Source organism: Pipistrellus hanaki, assembly GCF_964339955.1.
Source record: "Pipistrellus hanaki genome assembly, chromosome: 11".
Classification (NCBI taxonomy): domain Eukaryota; kingdom Metazoa; phylum Chordata; class Mammalia; order Chiroptera; family Vespertilionidae; genus Pipistrellus; species Pipistrellus hanaki.
In genome coordinates this window covers 4,198,854-4,217,907 of record NC_140513.1, presented here as the reverse complement: position 1 = coordinate 4,217,907, position 19,054 = coordinate 4,198,854, and the positions used below count along the sequence as shown (strand labels likewise).

The following is a 19,054-nucleotide window of genomic DNA, read 5'->3' as shown; positions in this document are numbered from 1 at the left end:
CCTATGGATGAGGACGGGGGGGGGGGGGGGGGAGAAAAACGGTTGTAATCTGAACAATAAAGATTTATTTAAAAAAAAAAAAAAGCCTATTATGTGTTAAAGTCTCCCTCAATATCAGTAAGTGTCCGGACCCGCCTCTGACTGTGAAAAGTAGGCTTGTCCCCTATGAACCAAGTTGCCTTTGCAGTTGGTGATGCTTCTGGACTGATGTCCCATTGGAGGGCAATAGCCCAGGATTGTCCGTAGCCTGCCAGTTTCACTTTTCCAGCATTTGTCACTCCTGGGAGACGCTCCTGGTGAGGACGATCCCAGGAAGTGGCTGGACAGCCACAGGCCAGGCAATAAGGGACCTGGGTCCCCTCCACAGGCCAGCCACCGCCCGGGCCAAGGCCCAGAGAGACGTTCTGACCCATTGCCCCGAGGTTTGCTTCGGCATCACCGGGGGAGGCTTCCCTCTGTTCAGTCCTAAAGTAACTAGCCGCGCCAAGGCCTCGGGGCCACAGGGCTGGGGTTGGCCCCTTGGACACCGACGGCCTCGGAGGGAGACGCTGGGGGCGGGGCCGGGCCTGGCGGGGTCTGGGGAGGAGGTGACCGGCCCCCGCAGCGCCCGCGGTCAGCAGGCGGCGCTGGCCGCTCGGACCCACCCCTCTGAGCACGCGGCGAGCGGCCCGGGACCTGCCGCCGGGGATGCCCTGCCCGCCCTCCGGTCCCGGGCGGCGGCGGTGTCCCCAGAGGGAGCGGCGCCTCCGGAGAGGAAGCCGGAGGATCCCGGGGCGGCGCCGTGGCCTCGGGTCCGGGAGCGGAGCCCCGGGAGCAGACCTGGCGCGGCCGAGCGACGGCGCTGAGTCCCGGCCCCGGAGGCCGCGGCCCCGGGGAGGAGGGGGCGCCGATCCCGGGAAGTTTGTGAAAGTCTGGGCGGAGCGGCCGGGCTCGGAGCGGACGGTGCGGGCGAGGCCGCGTGGCCGGAGCGCGCCATGGAGGAGGCGGAGGCGGAGGCGCGGCGGCAGGTGAACGGCTTCGGGGAGGCGGGGCGGGGAGCCTCCCGGTGCCCCCCGCTCCGCCCGCGTCCCTGTGCTGCCCCACCCTCCCTGCGCGGGGCAGCACTGCGCCCGGGGTACACCGTCCTGCCCCCTGGAACCGTCCCCAAGTCCCCTCCATGGGCCCGGAACCTCCGCCAAGCCAGCCCGGGAGCAGATCTGAACCCTGGGTCAGAGCCACGAGGGCGGCCCCCAAGTTCCTAAAGTCTGTTCTTCCCGGGGGGCCGCCGAGGCCCGGGGAGTCGGTCGGGAAAGCAAAGGGAGGCCGTGCGGCCCACAGGGGAGCGCCCTGGGGGAGAAGAACCCGTGCGCTCTGGGCAGGGGGCCCAGGAGGGGCTGGTCCGGGCGCACTTGGGGTGCGGGGACCCCAAGGCTTGTGAGGAGTGTGGTCTCCAGACAGAGGGGCCCAGCCCTGAGCCTGGGCGGGAACCTTCCAGTGGACAGGGGTCCACCCAAGGGGGAGGGGGCGGGCTCCTGCCACAGCGGGCGCTGGGTGCCCTGGGCACTGGGTTGGCCACTGTGTGTGCACCTCTGCTCTGGGGGGATGAGGTGGTGACCCCTGAGGAGCCAGCGGGGAGGGGGTGTGCACGGGCTGGCGTCCAGCCCAGAGCAGACAGGAGTCTGGGCCCCGCTCTGGAGGGGTGGCCTCCACCCGAAGCTGAGGCGACCTCAGGGCTGCGTCTCCCCTCCCACCTCCTTCCTGCGAGCTCCCTCGCCTGTTCCAGCAGCGACTTGTGCACATTTTCCTATTTCCTGTGGACCTCCGCCCAGCGCGGGGCTGGGTGACTCAGGACCCCGGTGGCCGGGCCCCCGGCTCCATGGGCGCTTTGTTTGCTCCAGCCCTTGGCTCCGGCCTTCGCCTGGAGCCGGCGGAGGATTTCCTGAGCCCCACCCCTGCCCTCTGCGGCCTGGCCCGCGGGCCCCGAGGCCTGGCCTGGGGTGGGGTCCCTGGGGCTGGGGTGGCCACCCTTCCACTGGGCTCCGGCGATGGCGAGCCGAGAGGTAAGGCGGAGGCCCTGGAGGAGCCCCTGGGGAGGGTCACGGGTGACCCCGGCTGTGGTCGGCTTTGGCACCGCTGGTTCGAAATGGCCTCTGGGAAGGTTTGCCTCGTCCTCGCTCCAACCTGGGTGAAGCCTTCTGCTTCCTCCCAGGAGCTCGGCCGGAAGAGGGTCCCCGGAGACCGTCCCAGCCCTCTGGGTGCCTCTGCTTTGCCAGCTGAGGCCTCAAGGGCACAGGCCTGGCCCCCACCCGGGCCCCCAGCTGCCCTCTAACCTTGAGTAAATCCCGAGCCTCTTTTCAGGCCCAAATCTTAGCCAGAACCCCAGCTTCAACAGCAGCCTGTGGGGCGTGGCTGGCAGAGCGGGGCTGGGCCGGGGCCCAGAGGTGTGGTGTGTCCTCCGGTGGGACCGTGGGCAGGTTACGTAACCGCTCTCTGAGCCTCAGTTTCCTCACCTGCACGATGGGGACCTACCAGCACCTCCCTCAGGGGTGGTTGTCAGGACTGACACACGAACGTCCGCAAACCTCTTACCGACCCTGGCACCCGAAGCACCACGGGAACAGCCCCCCCAAATGCCGAGGACAGGAGTGTGGGTTCCACCTGGCTTAGGGCTGCTCCTCCGCGGGCAGGGCTGCTGCCCACACCCTGTGTGTGGGTCCCGGGCGCCATCCATGCCGCCCTCCCCACCACTGTGTGTGGCGAGCTGATGCTGGCGGTGCGGGCACTGAGCGGCCTGCTCCTCTGCCGCCCACAGCCCGGGCCGGGCCGGCGGCCCCCCGAGGACGAGAAGGAGGCGGTCCGCCGGGCCATCCAGAAGGAGCTGAAGATCAAGGAGGGCGCGGAGAACCTGCGGCGGGTGGCCACCGACCGCCGCCACCTGGGCCACGTGCAGCAGCTGCTCCGCACCTCCAACCGCCGCCTGGAGCAGCTGCACGGGGAGCTGCAGGAGCTGCACGCCCGCATCCTGCTGCCCGGGGCCCCCGCCGGTGAGTGAGGCGTCCGGGCAGCCCCCGGGGACCAGGCAGCCCCCGGGGACCGCAGGTGCCGCTCACTCTCCAGTTCCTCCGTCCTCCGCCCTGTCCTGGCCACTCAGAGCTGCCTCACCTGTCCCTGCCCCGGAGGAGGGGGGGAGAGAGCTGGGATGGGGGTGAGGGGTTAACGGGCCCCACTCGGGGTGCACACAGAACCTGTGGCCCCGGGACCCCGGCCTTCGGCAGAGCAGCCCCGGGCCCGGCACCTGGAGGCCCTGCAGAGGCAGCTGCAGGTGGAGCTGAAGGTGAAGCAGGGCGCGGAGAACATGACCCACACGTACGCCAGCGGCACCCCCAAGGTAAGGCTCCAGGGCGCTGTCAGGGAGAGATTCGGCTCTTGGGTTATTCTGGTCGGTGCCGTCCCAGCCTCTGTTCTGAAAGGGGGGTGCTGCCCGGCCATGGATGCCATCAGGGAGACACAGCCCTAACCCTTGGTCTGACGGAGAAGGCGTGGTCCCAGGTCCCAGCTTGGTGGGGAAGGCAAGGCTCGAACCCCTAGTCCTGTGGTCGGCAAACTGCGGCTCCTGAGCCACATGCAGCTCTTTGGCCCCTTGAGTGTGGCTCTTCCACAGAATACCACGGCCTGGGCGAGTCTATTTTGAAGAAGTGGCGTGAGAAGAAGTTTAAGTTTAAAAAATGTGGCTCGCAAAAGAAATGTCAATCGCTGTGCTGTTGATATTTGACTCTGTTTACTAATGAGTTCGCCGACCACGGCCCTAGTCACACAGAGGAGGCACAACACGGCAGTTCCCAGGCTAACAGGGAAGGCCCAGCCCGGGTCCCAGCCCCCAGCGGGCTGTGGGACTCAGTCCTGATATGCTGGCGGAGGCTTGACCTCAGCCCCTATCTGGTCTCCTGGGGCAGGCTCTGCCCGGACCATCTCACAAGGGAGGCTCGGTTCTTTGGCCGGGGGTGGGAGGCTTGGCTGCAGTCCTGGGAACGGGGGAGGCTCAGCTCGGGCCCTGGGCCGACCAGGGAGGCTCTGGGCCAGCACAGGTCCCGACCCCACAGGGCAGGAAGCTCTTGGCAGCCGCTCAGCAGATGCTGCGGGACAGCCAGCTGAAGGTGGCCCTGCTGCGCATGAGGATCAGCAGCCTGGAGGCCAGCGGGTCCCCGGAGCCAGGTGAGGCCTCGAGAAGCAGGAGTGGGGGGGGGGGGGGCAGGCAGAGCAGGGCATGGGCCTGAGGCTGACCCCCTCCTCCCAGGTCCTGAGCTGCTGGCGGAGGAGCTGAGGCACCGGCTGCGCATCGAGGCCGCCGTGGCCGAGGGGGCCAAGAACGTGGTGAAGCTGCTGGGGAGCCGGCGAATGCAAGACCGCAAGGCGCTGGCCGAGGTCAGGCCGCGGTCTCCGTGTTCCCACTGCCCCCTCAGCAGCATGGGTGGCACTGTGGACTGGCCACGTGGGGGCTCATCCTGTGTAGACCTCAGCGGGGGGTTGTCTACAGGTGCCTGAGCCGGTGCCCCCACACCCCTGACCCCATGGGCCTGTGTCCCCTCCGCAGGCGCAGGCCCAGCTCCAGGAGTCCTCCCAGAAACTGGACCTGCTGCGGCTGGCCTTGGAGCAGCTGCTGGAGGGCCTGCCTCCCGCCCACCCGCTGCGGGGCAGGGTTGCCCGGGAGCTGCGGACGGCTGTGTCTGGGAACCCTCCGCCGTCGGGGCCGCTGGTAAAGCCCATCGCCATGACAGGTACCGGAGGCCCTCCCGCTTCAGGGCTCTTCCCCTTCCAGAGAGGACCCAGAGGCCGTGGGGAGGAACTTCGGAGAAGGGTTCCAGTCCTGGCTCCACCCGCCCCGGCTGTGAGGCCGGGGACAATGGCCATCCTTTCTCCAAACCGCAGCTGATCCGTCTGTGAAATGGGGACGGTGATGGCACCCACTTCGCGGGGCTGCTGTGAGAATTCAGGGCGTCGTGTGTTGCCTGTGACGTGCTAAGCACTCTGTGGGCATGTGCTGGCCCAGAGCCTCCCTGGTCAGCCCAGGGCCCGATGTCTGCCAAGCACGCTGTCGGTGAAGCTACCGTTTAAATGAGTAACCATAGCGATGTTTAAAAGCCAGCGTTAGGGAGCTCTCAGCCCCGGAGGCCTGGGTACCCAGTGCTGGGCAGCGTGGGCTATTACAGAGCTTTTTTTCTTTCTTTTTTTTAATTTTATTTTTTAAAAAAATATATTTTATTGATTTTTGAGAGGAAGGGAGAAGGAGAGGGAGAGAGAGAAACATCAATGATGAGAGAGAATCATTGACTGGCTGCCTCCTGCACGCCCCCCACTGGGGATCAAGCCCGAAACCCAGGCCTGTGCCCTTGGCCGGAATCGAACCTGAGACCCTTCAGTCCGCAGGCTGACGCCCCATCCATTGAGCCAAACCAGCTAGGGCTACAGAGTTCTTTCTTATCCCAAGTTGTATCCGTCTCCTGAGAGTGGCAGCTGAATGGCAGTCAGTAAGGAAGCTCAGAGGCAGACTTCGGTAGCAGTGAGCTTCCCACCTGGGAGAGAGTACCGAGAGAGCCCGGCGCCTCCCTGCTCAGGGCTGGTCCGAGCGCACACAGGCCACATCCCACTGTGAGCGGAGCTGAGCAGGGGGTACGGCGGCTGGAAGGGCCCCCTCACCTGCCTCAGAGGATCAGCAGTGCTTTCTGGAGGAGGTGGTGGTGTCTGAGCTCAGCCTTCCCCAGCTTATGAGATTGGGCCCAGTGATGAGCTGGGGAAGGGAGGGGAAATGACTTGTTAAAAGGCCTGGCAGTGGGCTACCCGGGGCCACTCTGAATCCTGTGTCCTGACTGAACACCTTAGTTCCTACCAGGCCACTGCCCTCTTTTAAGGTCCTTTGGGGTCCCACCCCCAGGCCTGGACTTCCTCACTGGTGCTCTTTGGCCCAGTTCGTTTCCTCAAAGACTACTCGAGCCTCCTGCTTCCTCTTTGAGGGACAAATGTTTAGTGACCCTAAAAACGAACCCACTTGGTTGGCAAAACACTCTTTGTAGCCCCCGTGGGAGGTGGGACAGAGCTGAGGCTCCTTTCCTCTGTACAGATGGGGAAACTGAGGCCCAGGGAGGAGGGGGGATAGGACGGGCAGCCAGGCCCTGAGCCCTGGGTAGCATGTCACCATGCACTGTGGCTCCATGTGGCTTGGCTGAGGTCTGAGGGTCACTCCTCTGCCTGTGGGTCCCTGCTGCCCCCAACACAGGAGGGAGAGCCAGCCGGTCTGCCTGGAGGGTGGCCGATGTCTGCCAAGCCCAATGTGGCGGCCCTGGGTTCAGCCATTTCTATGAGAAGGCAGTGTTCCTGGGGTCCAGGCGTCACTGGGGGTGGCAGTGGGAGGATGGCACCTGACCATGCTTTCCCCATCCCCCAACCCCCCCTCCGGCTCCCCACAGGGACCCTGCAGGTCCACCTCCTGGGCTGTGAGCAGCTGCTGACAGCGGTGCCCGGCCGGTCCCCGGTGACCGCGCTGGCCAGGAGCCCCTCCCAGGGCTGGCTTCGGGGCAGAGCCAGGCAGCAGCGGGGCGCAGGCGAGCTGGCCAGTGAGTAAGGGGCTGCGGGGAGCTATGGGGGGCGGGCAGCCAAGGACCCCCACTCCTGGCCTTCCCTGAACCCTGGCTCTGGCCCTGCAGGCGAGGTGCTGGCCGTGCTGAAGGTGGACAATCGCGTGGTGGGCCAGACGGGCTGGGGCCCGGTGGCCCGGCAGTGCTGGGACCAGACCTTTGTCATCCCCCTGGAGCGGGTGAGGCCGGCCCCGGGGAGGCCGGGGTGGCACCGGGGTGCGGGGGCAGGCCGGCCATCTTCACCCCGGCTCTCCGCGGGGGCAGGCCGGCCATCCTCACCCCGGCTCTCCGCGGGGGCAGGCCGGCCATCCTCACCCCGGCCTCCGCTGCAGGCCCGGGAGCTGGAGGTCGGGGTGCGCTGGCGGGACTGGCGGCAGCTGTGCGCCGTGGCCTTCCTGCGGCTGGAGGACTTCCTGGACAACGCGTGCCACCAGCTCACGCTCAGCCTGCTGCCCCAGGGGCTGCTCTTTGCCCAGGTGCCCCCGACCCTGCCTGCCGATCACGGGGGTTCCCGGCCCCCCGGAGGAGCGGGCAATGAGGCCCGGAGGGAGGAGGTTCCCAGGCCATCCCGAGGCCCACACGGAGCCCCGAGGCCTGTGTCCTGTCCTGACTGCCCTGCTTCAGGGTGGCTCTAGACAAGTGCCTCTCTCCTCCGGGCCTCAGTTTCCCCGCTGCTGCCCATGAGGATGTTGACTCTGTCTCTCGGATCCCTTCTGGCTCTTGCATCGTTGCCACTGGGGGCCCAGGCTGGGATCCTGGAGGTGGGGGTGCCCCTGGCAGGGGGGTGGGAGGGGACTGGGCTTCAGGTAACCTCTGTGACCCCGCAGGTAACCTTCTGTGACCCCGTCATTGAGAGGAGGCCCCGGCTGCAGAGGCAGAAACGCATTTTCTCTAAACGCAGGGGTATGGCCAGGAGAGGGCTGTGCATGTGGGAGGGGGGCTGGGGCGTCAGGGGGCCCCAGGACTGAGTCTCCCTTTTGCCCCAGGCCAGGACTTCCTGCGGGCTTCACAGATGAACCTCAGCATGGCAGCCTGGGGGCGCCTGGTCATGAACCTGCTGCCCCCCTGCAGCTCCCCCAGCACCGTCAGCCCTCCCAAAGGGTGCCCCCGGACCCCGGCCACACCGCGGGGGGCCTCCAGCCCGGCCTCGCCCAGGTGAGAAGCTGCCACCTCACCCCCAGACTCCTGCCCCCCCATCTCTCGGCCTGGCTGTCTCCATCCCCCCACTGTTCTGTCTGCCTGTGCCCACCATGTCTGCTCCCTCCCCACAGCAGTCTCCCACCCAAGAAGACCCCCTTGGGAGAAGAGATGAGGCCCCCACCCAAGCCCCCACGCCTCTACCTGCCCCGGGAGCCAGCCCTGGAGGAGACGCCGGTGAGGGGGCCGGTAGCCCGGGGGGTGCTGGGGTGGGGTGGCGGAGCCAGAGGGAGGAAGGGAGGAAGCCCTGCGCTGCCCTGAGCCCTTCTCCCTCACAGCGCACCAAACGCCCCCACATGGAGCCCAGGACTCGACTGGGGTCACCTCCGCCAGCCCCCGCGACCAGGTACCCCGACAGTTCACCTTCTTATTGGAGACGTTATCCACTCACTCTAGTGCCTGCGTGTCCCCTCGGTCACCACCCCTCGGCTCCTGGGTGCTCACAGCTCACTCTCAGGTTCTCGTTCTGAAACATTATTATTATTATTATTATTATTATTATTATTTTTAAATATATTTTATTGATTTATTATAGAGAGGAAGAGAGAGGGATAAAGAGCCAGAAACATCAATGAGAGAGAGTCATCAATCAGCTGCCTTCTGCACACCTCCACTGGGGATGTGCCCGCAACCAAGGTACATGCCCTTGACCGGAATCGAACCCTGGACCTTTCAGTCCGCAGGCCGATGCTCTATCCACTGAGCCAAACCAGTTTCGGCTATTATTTTTTTAAAATATATTTTATTGATTTTTACAGAGAAAAAGGGAGAGGGATAGAGAGTTAGAAACACCCACTAGAGAGAAACATCGATCAGCTGCCTCCTGCACACCTCCTACTGAGGATGTGCCCTCAACCAAGGTACATGCCCTTGACCGGAATCAAACCTGGGACCCTTCAGTCTGCAGGCCGACGCTCTATCCACTGAGCCAAACCGGTTAGGGCTGAATCAGCATCATTGAGCCCAGCTGTACACCAGCCTCCCGGCAGCTGCGGCCTGAGCCCCCGGCCTGCCAGCCCCATAGGTGGCGCCAGGCCAGCGTTGGGCACGAAGGGCTGGTGGAGGCCCAGCCCTTGGCCCGGGGGCTGCCTGTGCCCTCTCTCTCACAGGAAACCCCCGCGGCTCCAGGACTTCCGCTGCTTGGCTGTGCTGGGCCGGGGACACTTTGGGAAGGTGGGTGCCATGGCGGGTGGGCAGCCCTCGGAGCGTTAGCTAGGAGGGCGCTGTGATCCTAAGCCCGGTACTGCCCCCCTGGAGCCCAGCCCTCCTCTGTCCCCAGGTCCTCCTGGTGCAGTTCAAGGGCACGGGGAAATACTACGCCATCAAAGCGCTGAAGAAGCAGGAGGTGCTGAGCCGGGACGAGATAGAGAGGTGTGTGGTGATGCCGCAGGCACCGGGCCCTGCAGCGGGCTCCAGAGGGCTGGCCTGGGCTGCTGGTACCGGAGGGCAGCCGGACACCCCTGGGCTTTGAAGTGGTGACCTGGGGCCAGCCAGGCCTGGGTTTTTGTGCGTTTTTTTTTTGTTTTTTTTTTAAGCACCTGCAGTTAATGATAGGCCCTTGTTCAGAGCCTCTCTTACCTCTGCACCTCAGTTTCCTCATCTGTAAAATGGGACAGTGGTGGTTGTGCAGGTGAAATGGCCCCATGAGCCCCTGGTACACAGAAGCCAGCTCTACGTAGCTGCCTGGCACTTGGACTGGCAGGGCACAGCCAGGGCAGGGTCTCCTTCCCCCTGAACCCCACGCCCTCCCCTGCAGCCTGTACTGCGAGAAGCGGATCCTGGAGGCCGTGGGCCGCACGGGGCACCCCTTCCTGCTGTCCCTCCTGGCCTGCTTCCAGACGCCCAGCCACGCCTGCTTCGTGACCGAGTTTGCTCCGGGCGGCGACCTCATGATGCAGATCCACGAGGACGTTTTCCCTGAGCCCCAGGCCCGGTGCGTTTCCATGCCTCTCGTCTGCCTCTTCCACCGGCCGACCGGGTTTCCGGACCGGCCCCCTCCGCCGCTTCCTCAGGCACCCACCAGCACGGAGCAGGGAGCCAGCGAGGCCTGGGTTCGAATCCTGGTCATCAGCTCTCACAGCACTTGGGGCCTTGAGCCCGTTTGTGTAGCGAGGAATCAGGTTAGAGAGAACTGTGTCAGAGGCAAGTTATTTCTTGTCCACCAGAGTGCGCCCTGAAGTTGGGCTCACATCAGCTCTGCCCCTAGCTGTGACCCTGGGCACATCCCTCACCTGGGGGCTCAGATCCTCGTTTGGAAAACAGGCCTGCAAGCTGCCGGGAGGAGGAGGGACGAGGAGACCATGGTCCTCAGGAAGAGTAGGCTGTGGGCTGGCAGCAACCTTGGGACGACCTTGGGCTGCTGTCCGGTGGAGCCCCACCCCCGCATGAGGCTTGCCCCAGCCGCTTGCCCTCATCCAGGGGTCCCAGGCCATGCCATCCTGTGCCTCCCTGCCCTCCCCCCACCCCCAAGTCCTGGGCCTAAGCTTCCCCTGACTCCCTCCAGGTTCTACCTGGCCTGTGTGGTCCTGGGGCTGCAGTTCCTGCACGAGAAGAAGATCATTTACAGGTAACTCCTCCCTGGGGTGTGGGGGAGTGCGAGGGAGCGGGTGCCGTCTTTCTCCTGGGCGCCGGTCCGGGCCCCCTTTGCTCTGCCCCCTTCTCCTCCCCAGGGACCTTAAGTTGGATAATCTTCTGCTGGATGCCCAGGGTTTCCTGAAGATCGCAGACTTTGGGCTGTGTAAGGAAGGTGGGTGTCCCTGTCCAGGAGCCTGTGTCCCCCAGCCTTCTCACCCGGTCCAGGCCAGCAGGGGCATCTCCCGGGAAATCTCCCCCCCCATCCGCATCCCAGGGACCAAGGGGACACACTGGCTTCCTTCCCAACCCTACAAGCTGCGAAGAGCCTGGCTTCCTGGGCCCACGGGAGGGCCTGTGCTCCGGAGCTGGGAGAGGGCCTCGGGATGTGAGCTTGGCTAAGCCTCGCCTCCTCTGTCCGACGTCGTAAAACCCATTCCTACCTCCCGGAGTAGGGCGCAGGGCTTGGCACGGGTTGGGTACAGGGGGGCAGAAGGGCTGGCTGTTGGTTCTTACAACCACAGAGGTCACTGTGGACCAGACACACTGAGCCGGCATCAGTGTGGCTGTTGACCTGCAGGGATTGGCTTTGGGGACCGGACCAGCACCTTCTGTGGCACCCCAGAGTTCCTGGCCCCCGAGGTGCTGACCCAGGAGGCCTACACCCGGGCCGTGGACTGGTGGGGGCTGGGCGTGCTGCTGTACGAGATGCTGGTGGGTGAGGTGAGTGCCGAGCCTGGGCTGCCGGGGCCTAGAGGTCGGGGTGGGCTGGGAGTGGCCCGTGCACCCCACTGAGCCCCCCGTCCCCGCAGTGCCCATTCCCAGGGGACACCGAGGAGGAGGTGTTTGACTGCATCATCAACGCCGAGGCCCCGTACCCCCGCTTCCTGTCGGTGCAAGGGCTGGAGCTCATTCAGAAGGTAACTGCCTGCAGGTGCAGGGCTGGGCGGGCAGCTGCTCCTGGCTCACGGCTCTCTAGCCACCACCCACCCTGGGGGCCGGGGCCCAGCTCCCTCGGGGGCCTGGGAGGCGGCAGTGCCCGGGGCCCATGCCCTGGGTGAGCACCTGCTCTCGCCAGCTCCTCCAGAAGTGCCCGGAGAAGCGCCTGGGCGCAGGCGAGCAGGACGCGGAGGAGATCAAGACGCAGCCTTTCTTCAGGGTGAGTGGCCGGGGCGCAGCGGGCCGGGAGGGGGCGCCGCGTGGCCTGCCATTGCCGGCAGCTCAGGCACCTCTGCCCTTGTCCCCAGACCACTGACTGGCAGGCTCTGCTGGCCCGCGCTGTGCAGCCCCCCTTTGCGCCCACCCTTTGCGGGCCCACGGATCTGCGCTACTTCGAGGGCGAGTTCACGGGCTTGCCGCCTGCCCTGACCCCGCCGGACCCCCGCGGCCCCCTCACTGCCCGCCAGCAGGCCGCCTTCCGGGACTTCGACTTCGTGGCAGAGCGGTTCCTGCAGCCCTGAGGGCCTTCCCCGTGTCCCTGGCCCGTCCCCTGGGCTCTTAGGGCCTCACTGCCCACCCGTCTGCCCAGCTGTGCGCCCTGCCCTGGAGGCCCAGGCCTCGCCTGGTATTTATCCCCCTTCGGACCCGAGGAGGGGGCTTGGCTCAGCCTCTGGCTGGTGCTCCCCCCCACCCTCCCGTGCTCAGCCAGACGTGGACAGAAAGGGCGGCCCGGTGAGGAGTCGTTTGGTTTGGTTTTTAATACTTGACTTGCTTTATGGATTATTAAATGTATAAAACTGTGCACTGGAGGGATTCTGGCTTGGAGGGTGGGTGGAGGTTTCGGATGTCCCGGGCACAGGTGCCCTGGCCCCAAATAGGTCCTCTTCCTCCCTCCCTCCTTGGAGGTCAGTCTGCTCGGAGGCTCGGAGGCTGGGAGGCTGGGAGGCTCGGAGGCTGGGAGGTGCGGGCAGAAGCGAGCAGCCCCAGGCCCTCGGGGCCTGCCCTTCGTTTTCAGGCACAAGATGGTGGCTCTGCCTCCTGCAACCCTAAACAGCCTGGCCGCCGCCCTCCCCCTCCCCCTCCTCTTCCTCCTCCTCCTCCTCCTCGGCCCGGAGGGTCTCCCAGGGCCCCGAGGGCCACCCGCAGAAGAAGTGGGCCAGGTTGCGGGCCAGGCCCCGGTCGAAGGGGTTGCCGGGGCGCTGGCGGAGGTAGGCGATGCGGTGCGAGGAGAGGAACTCCCAGGTGGTGGTGTTGCTGGCCACCAGGTAGACGTGCGAGGCCAGGAGCAGGCCGGCCACCAGGGAGAAGAGGGCGAGCAGCAGGAAGGTGGCGAACAGGAGCCCGCTGGACCGCAGCCACAGCCCCCAGGGCTGGAAGAAGCGGAGGCCGGACCTGCAGAGGGATGGGGGCCCCGGGCTGGGAGAAGGCAGAGCACCCCAGGGAGCCCAGGAGGGCAGGCCGCTTGGGAAAGGGTCCGGGCCCCCTAGAGAGGGTGTCCGGCTGTGCACACCTTGCAGGCTTGTGCGGCCCTCCCCCCCACACACACACACAGGGCGGGGCGGGACCCACCATGCCAGGTGCAGGCCCCACAGGAGCACCACGAGCTGCAGCGCCAGGTAGGCCAGGAAGAGCGGGTGGTTCCGCTCGCCCACGCAGTTCTCCATCCAGGGGCAGTGGTGGTCGTAGCGGCGGACGCAGCGGCGGCACTCACTGCAGTGGCGGGCCCGCAGGGGTTGCTGGGCGGAGAGCGGGGCTCAGCACCGGCTCCCCTCCAGATCGACAGTGCGGGCGGGGGTGAGGGTGGGAGGCTGGGCCTGAATCTGGGGGGCCTGGGGGGTGAGGCCGAGGCGCTGGGGCAGGAGGCGGTCCATCTTCACTTGACCCCTGACCCTCCGGGAAGTCCCCGAGCCACTCACCAGCACCATGCAGTGTCTGCAGCACCGGAGGGCGATGGCCTGAGGAACCATGGCCGTCTGCTCCTCCTTGGCCTCCTCCTGAAAATGGGGGCCGGGGCGTAAGATGGGGTCCCCTTGGGAGGCAGATGGCTGGCGAACACGTTGTGGAGGCCATCCCATGTGTGATGTGGGCGGCAGAGTGGGGCAGAGTGCCCTGGACCTAGGGAGGCTGTGTGACCTTTGCCCAGTTGCTTTCCCTCTCTGGGCCTCGGTGATTTCCTCACTGTAGGAGCGTTTCTAGGGCTGGTGAGAGGATGCACTGAGACGCCCCAGAAAAGCCCTCCACGCAGAACCTGGCACGAGACTGTTTTGGGGCCTTGGGTCCCCTGTGGTGGGAGGAGGGGTTCAGCCCCCCCCCCCCCCATTACCTGAGGCTGGATGGTCACGTAGCCGGGGTCCATGAGAGACACGGCCAGGTAGAGCAGCAGGGAGCCCAGCACGAGGAGCAGGAAGGTGAGGGGCGGGAGGAGCTCCCCCTCTTGTTCCCATTGCCGCAGAGCTGCAGAGGCCGGAGGGAGAGGCCGCTGGGGGACAGGCGGGGTGGGGGGAGGTGGGGAGCGAAGGCCCGGAGGTGGGGTTGGAGGGGTGGTCAGGTGTGTCTCCTGCATAGGTACAGGAATTCAGGGCCAGCAAAAAGAAAAAAAGGCAGTTCATCTCTCCTCCGGAGGGCGACAGGGAACCAGGGAAGGTCACAGGGCAGATCTGCTTCTGGAAACCTCCCCAGTGGAGAGAAGAGAAGGTGATCGGAGAGGAAGCCTGGAGGCAGAGGGCTGTCCCGCAGGGAGAGGCAGGTGGCTGGACCAGAGCGGAGAGGAGGAGATGAACAGACAGGGGGTTAGGGAGTGAAGGAGGGTCCTTGCCTCTGGCTCCACCACCGGGGACCAGCCAGGTCTGAGATGCTCATGAGACAGACAGGAAGGCAGGACTGGCAGGCTCAGATGCTGCCAAGGGCCAAGACGGCAGCCCAGGGCAGGGAAGGCTCCAGACCAATGAGGGGACTGAGGGTTTGGGAGAGGCAGGGGCTGAGATGTGAGGGGTGTGAGATAGCCAAACAGCAGAGCGAACAACTCTGGTTGTAAAAGGGAGCAGAGAAAGAAGGGGGTTTCTTTCTGGGGGGGGAGACTGAGCAGGTTTTTAGGCTAAAGGGAGAAGACTGGCCCAGCTGGCGTGGCTCAGGGGTTGAGCATGGACCTATGAACTAGGAGGTCATGTTTCAATTCCTGATAAGGGCACATGCCCCGGTTGTGGACTCTATCAATAGGGGGTGTGCAGGGGGCAGCCGATCAATGATCAATAAAAATATATTTTAAAAAATAAAGGGCAAAGACTGTGGAGGAGACTTGAGAAGGTCTTAGGAGGAAAGTGAGAACACCAGGGGATGAGGCTGGAGCAAGGGGGTGGAGTGGGAGGGAGGGAGGGTGAGACCTTGTGCTGGAGGCGCCTGTGGGGACCTCAGGGAGGAATGGAAGGGGGGGTAGTCTGTGGGGTAAGTGAGAGCTCCCCGGGCAAGAAGCAAGGGCGGGGACATGGAGGAGCGGCCACTCCCCTGTGAGGTGCTCTCTTGCCTGAGGATGGGGAGCCTGGACTTGGGCAGCGCGTGGCCACGGGGCTGGGAGGGATGCCAGCCCCGGATCTAGTTGGTTCTCCGAATCACACGGAGGGAAGGTTGGGAGTCAATTCCCAGAAAGGATCGGTTGATCCCGAGATCAGGGGAGATGGGGACTGGAGTTGGTCATCGATCAGGTGGCCATCGCACGGGTTCTGGGGTGGACAGGGCACCCGGAAGGGGCAAGGAAGACGCTGGGAGCAACTGGGGATTGGCGGGGAAGAATTGAGGAATTAGGCGGAAACTTGGAATGACAGAAGGGAGCCGGCGGAGGCGGGCGGTACCCCGGGGTCTCTGGGGCTTCGGCGGGGGGCCCAGTGAGACCCAAATGTTTGGGGGGCCACAGGGGCGGGCGGTCCGGGCGGCGCGGTCCGGCTCACCGGTGTCGTGCAGGAAGAGCACCAGCGTAATTCCCCAGGTCAGCACCGTGTGCCCGGTCCGCACCAGGACGCCGGGGCTGAGGAGCGCCCACGGCGCCATCGCCTCGCCCCCGGCCCCACCCGGAAGAAGAGCCCAGAGGGGCGGGCCCTCGGAAGGAGAGGAGGCCCAGGTGCCCGGCGATTGGCTAATCCTGGAAGTGGGCGGGGTCAGGTTGGTGCAGGGAGGCTGCCTATTGGGTGGAAGCCGCGGCCGGGTAGGCCCTCGAGCCAACAGGTGCCTGGAGAGGCTGAGGGCGGGGCCGGCGCGCGCGCAGCCGGTGGCCGGGCGACCCGGTCCCCGCCCGGCCCGGCAGGTGCGGTTCCCCGGTCTCCGTCCCGCCCCAGCCCACGGCCCCGCGCATGCGTGCCGCTCCCCGGAGCTTCCCAGGCCCGGTGCGGGGAGCGCAGGGTGCAGAGTTGTGCCCGGTTCAAAGAGGTGATGACTGAGGCTTCACCAAAGGCTCCGCGGAGACATGCTCACCTCCTCGCCATTCACTGTCAGGGAGTGCGGACGGGATTCCATCCAAGTGGAGTTTTGTAAGAGGCCCGACTTGGGTCAGAGTCGGGAACACCAGCACGGCCCCTTCCTGTCTGTGTGAGCGAGGGCGAGTTTCTGAACCACCCTGAGCTGTTTTTTGTCTGTATAATAGAGAGGATAATGGTGTCCCCTCCTAAGATGGTGGGGAGGATTCACTAATGGAAACACAGCGTCTAGCACAGAAAGACAACAGCTGCACCCTGCCAGCCTGGCTGCCTGACCCGAGGCTCATCATTCACCGCCCACACTCCTTCAGCTGTGTCCCCAGGCCTTCCTTCTTCAGCTCTGCCTTTCCACTCACACATCCCACTGATACCAGTGTCTACCTTCTTTCTCCAGTAGATTGGCCCCTTCCAACTTCTACAGCAAGCCTATTATTATTATTATTATTATTATTATTATTATTTTATTTCAGAGCAAGGAAGGGAGAGGAATGCAGATTTGTTGTTCCACTTATTTTTGCATTCATTGGTTGATTCTTGCATGTGCCCTGATGGGGATCGTACTCATAACCTTGCAGTGTGGGGGGGATGCTCTAACCAAGGGACCAAGTGAGCTATCTGGCCAGGGCCCAGGGATCCTTTTCTTTCTTTTTCAAAAAAATGTATTTTATTGATTTTTTACAGAGAGGGAGAGGAATAGAGAGTTAGAAACATCGATCAGCTGCCTCCTGCACACCCCCTACCGGGGATGTGACCGCAACCAAGGTACAAGCCTTAACAGGAGTCAAATCTGGGACCCTTGAGTCCGCAAGCCGATCCTCAATCCACTGAGCCAAACCAGCCAGGGCTACTGACATCTGTTATTTTTGTCAGCTCAACATTCCTTTTTCTGTTGGGAACTAACTCTTCCCCATCTCCTGTGATTCTGAAGGAACTGTGTCCCTCACTCCAGAGAGTGGTGGGGAGTCATTGTGGAAAGCCAAGCACTTCCCTGTCTGATTGTCTCCAGTGCTTGGTCCTCGTTGGTGGGCATGTGACTTGGCAGGGCCAGTTATAATCATTCCATGAGAGTAAGGCAAAGCTGCCGAGAAAGAGGCTTCTTTTGGATCTCAGGCAGGACTACAGTAAGGGCAACTGAAAGCTGTCTACACTCTGTGGAGAGAGACTATGGCAGGAGAGGGTGAGGCCATCTTATAAAGAGACAAAGATAAGCAGACCAAAAGGGTGTATGAAAGACAGTCTTGACATTGTCTGGGCCCCTAGATCCAGCTTTGCCTGAAGCTGATATTAGCTCAGTTTCCCTAGTTTCATTAGTCAATGAATTCCTGTCCCCCAACCCCCCAACCTCTGACTAATCTGGGCTGGTGTTTGAACTGGGTGTCTGTTACTTGCAGCTCAGTCTTGATAACTGCAATGGGGTGTGACTTAGCTGAGTGAGGACTTCTAGCACATTACCCACTTAAACAACCCTGACGCTTCCATGACTCAGTGACGTACTGATGTCAAAGATCAAGTCAGGCACCAAAGTGGTAAGGACAGATTTTAATCAGCAATATCCTCTTGTCCTAGGGGAGGGGTTCCAGCGTGAACTCAGTGCCACTTGCATTTGTACAGAGGTGACCGGGCATTTTAAACCGACAAGAACAGACACGGGGCGGGGGGGGGGGGTATGGTATTACAGGGAAAGGACGCCATATACACCAAGTGGCCAGATTACTATTATCTCTGAACACATAATAATCTGGCCACTTGGTATATATCCTACATAATAAAAGGATATCCTAATATGCAAATTGTCCTCTGGACAAGGAGTTGGACCAGCAGGCAGGCAGGCCAACCACCCATGTCCCCTTCCCCTGGCCAGGCTGGCTGGACCCCACTCATGCACGAATTCATACACTGGGCTTCTAATTTATATATAGAGTGGCCAGATTATTATGGGTTCAGAGATCATAATAATCTGGCCAGTGTATATGGTGACAGAAGATGATTTGATTGTGGTGGTGGGCACACAATTAAAAAAAAAAGGACAGACAGACACTACCACTACATTTGATCTAAGCCAAAAGGCCAGAAGTGATTTATGATGGGGCATTTAATGAGAGGGAACTGGTGGGGGCTTGGACAGACTCAGGGACGTGAACCGTTACGAAGGGCTGGTGAGTAAACGCTCATTATGGCCGCTGTGTCTGCTGGCCGGCAGGAATCCAAGTTTGGCTCTGTCCTCCCACAGAACTAGGAGACAGGCCCCATCCTTCCTGAGGATTCATTTCAAAGGAATGGCGTTCAGGTCCTTGAGAAAGACACTCCTCAGTTGCAGAAGATACAAATTCATTTCAAAGGGACAGAGGAAGGACTCACAATTATAAGCCCTTTTTGGTGAATACTCTAAGGCAGCCTGGTGTGTGGGGGCGATGGTCTTTTCACGGCCTTGACCTTCCTCAGGCCGGAGCTTTAAGGTGGGCTAGGGTCATCCTAGGACTGCAACCTGGAGCTCTGAGAAGCTATTTTAGTGTTTGTTTGACTCTTTGATGCGGGAGGAGGGAGCTTGAGGGCCTGTGGTGGTTTTTCTAGGTCAAGGCTGAGGCCTGGTTGGGAGTTGGGAAGAGGGCTGAGGAGCGTGGCTAAAATTTGGTCAAGGAGAGAATCTTTTTCTCTGGACACTGGGCACACACCCGCCTGGCACCTGTGGGAATGGCTCCCCTGATCTGTTCTTTGTGCAGTGGCTCCCCCATTGGGTGAAACCTGAGGCGAACCCCAGGGGCACGAGGGCACTGAGCTAGTCACCCCGGGACAAGCCAGAGTGCGGTCACCTCGTGATGTGGCCCCAGAGACTTCTGCTCGCCCCCTCGTTTTTCCCTCTGCTGCAGCCCACAGGCTGGTCCTCCCGGCAGGGCCCTTCTCGTGGCCGGACCCTCTGTCTCCATGCTCCTCCCTTGGGCCCTGCACAGCCCGGCCTGGCTGCCTCGTCTTCTCCCTGGATTCACCTCCCACACGTGTTTCTGCTCCTGAGAGGCTTCTCTGGCTGCATTAGGAACGCCATGCTGCCTCGGGCCCCATAGGGGCTCCTGCTCCCTGAAGCACTACGGCCCAGCTAACCTGTCCCCCCCTCACTCCCACCAGCCCACAGGAGGTGCCTCTGGGCTCCCTTCTCTGCCCATCACACACGGGTCATAACTTCGTGCCTGACGTGTGTCTCTACCATCAGACTGAGCCACCCTGGCAGGGCCGTACTGGCTGCCAGCTGTACCCTGAGTCTGGGCACAGGGGAGCAGAGAA

At 63.2% G+C, this 19,054-nt stretch overlaps 2 protein-coding genes across 4 annotated transcripts; one reads left to right on the top strand and one right to left on the bottom strand.

Annotated features, from left to right (window-relative positions):
• Positions 1 to 639: 639 nt before the first annotated feature.
• On the top strand, positions 640 to 12,116 carry PKN3 (protein kinase N3). Its single transcript, XM_084899692.1, has 22 exons — positions 640 to 1,007; positions 2,792 to 3,023; positions 3,222 to 3,367; positions 4,080 to 4,191; positions 4,274 to 4,401; positions 4,571 to 4,754; positions 6,441 to 6,587; positions 6,678 to 6,787; positions 6,941 to 7,084; positions 7,436 to 7,511; positions 7,595 to 7,763; positions 7,880 to 7,982; positions 8,084 to 8,151; positions 8,915 to 8,978; positions 9,085 to 9,176; positions 9,562 to 9,738; positions 10,309 to 10,371; positions 10,475 to 10,551; positions 10,957 to 11,099; positions 11,189 to 11,296; positions 11,455 to 11,535; positions 11,624 to 12,116. Exons 1-22 carry the CDS (start codon positions 975 to 977, stop codon positions 11,834 to 11,836), a joined length of 2,670 nt encoding a protein of 889 aa, XP_084755818.1. The 5' UTR covers positions 640 to 974; the 3' UTR covers positions 11,837 to 12,116.
• Positions 12,055 to 15,397, bottom strand: ZDHHC12 (zDHHC palmitoyltransferase 12). 3 transcript variants are annotated; one of them, XM_084899693.1, is made up of 5 exons: positions 15,257 to 15,397; positions 13,639 to 13,769; positions 13,232 to 13,309; positions 12,885 to 13,051; positions 12,055 to 12,707 (listed from the first exon to the last, which is right to left on the bottom strand). In XM_084899693.1, exons 1-5 carry the CDS (start codon positions 15,354 to 15,356, stop codon positions 12,362 to 12,364), a joined length of 822 nt encoding a protein of 273 aa, XP_084755819.1. In that variant the 5' UTR covers positions 15,357 to 15,397; the 3' UTR covers positions 12,055 to 12,361. The 3 variants fall into 3 exon arrangements, with proteins under 3 accessions (XP_084755819.1, XP_084755820.1, XP_084755821.1); XM_084899695.1 differs by having other exon boundaries at positions 12,061 to 12,731; positions 12,860 to 13,051; XM_084899694.1 differs by lacking the exon at positions 12,885 to 13,051.
• Between the last annotated feature and the right edge of the window lie 3,657 nt (positions 15,398 to 19,054).

Excerpts from the sequence above, each read along its gene's own strand:
- PKN3 (XM_084899692.1), top strand. The coding sequence starts at position 975 with ATGGAGGAGGCGGAGGCGGAGGCGCGGCGGCAG. Across the intron at positions 1,008-2,791 it reads AGGCGGAGGCGCGGCGGCAG|CCCGGGCCGGGCCGGCGGCC; the intron begins GTGAACGGCTTC and ends TGCCGCCCACAG. Across the intron at positions 7,764-7,879 it reads TCCAGCCCGGCCTCGCCCAG|CAGTCTCCCACCCAAGAAGA; the intron begins GTGAGAAGCTGC and ends CCCTCCCCACAG.
- ZDHHC12 (XM_084899695.1), bottom strand. The coding sequence starts at position 15,356 with ATGGCGCCGTGGGCGCTCCTCAGCCCCGGCGTCCTGGTGCGGACCGGG. Across the intron at positions 13,770-15,256 it reads GCTCTTCCTGCACGACACCG|CTCTGCGGCAATGGGAACAA; the intron begins GTGAGCCGGACC and ends CGGCCTCTGCAG. Across the intron at positions 13,052-13,231 it reads GCAGACACTGCATGGTGCTG|CAACCCCTGCGGGCCCGCCA; the intron begins GTGAGTGGCTCG and ends CTCTCCGCCCAG.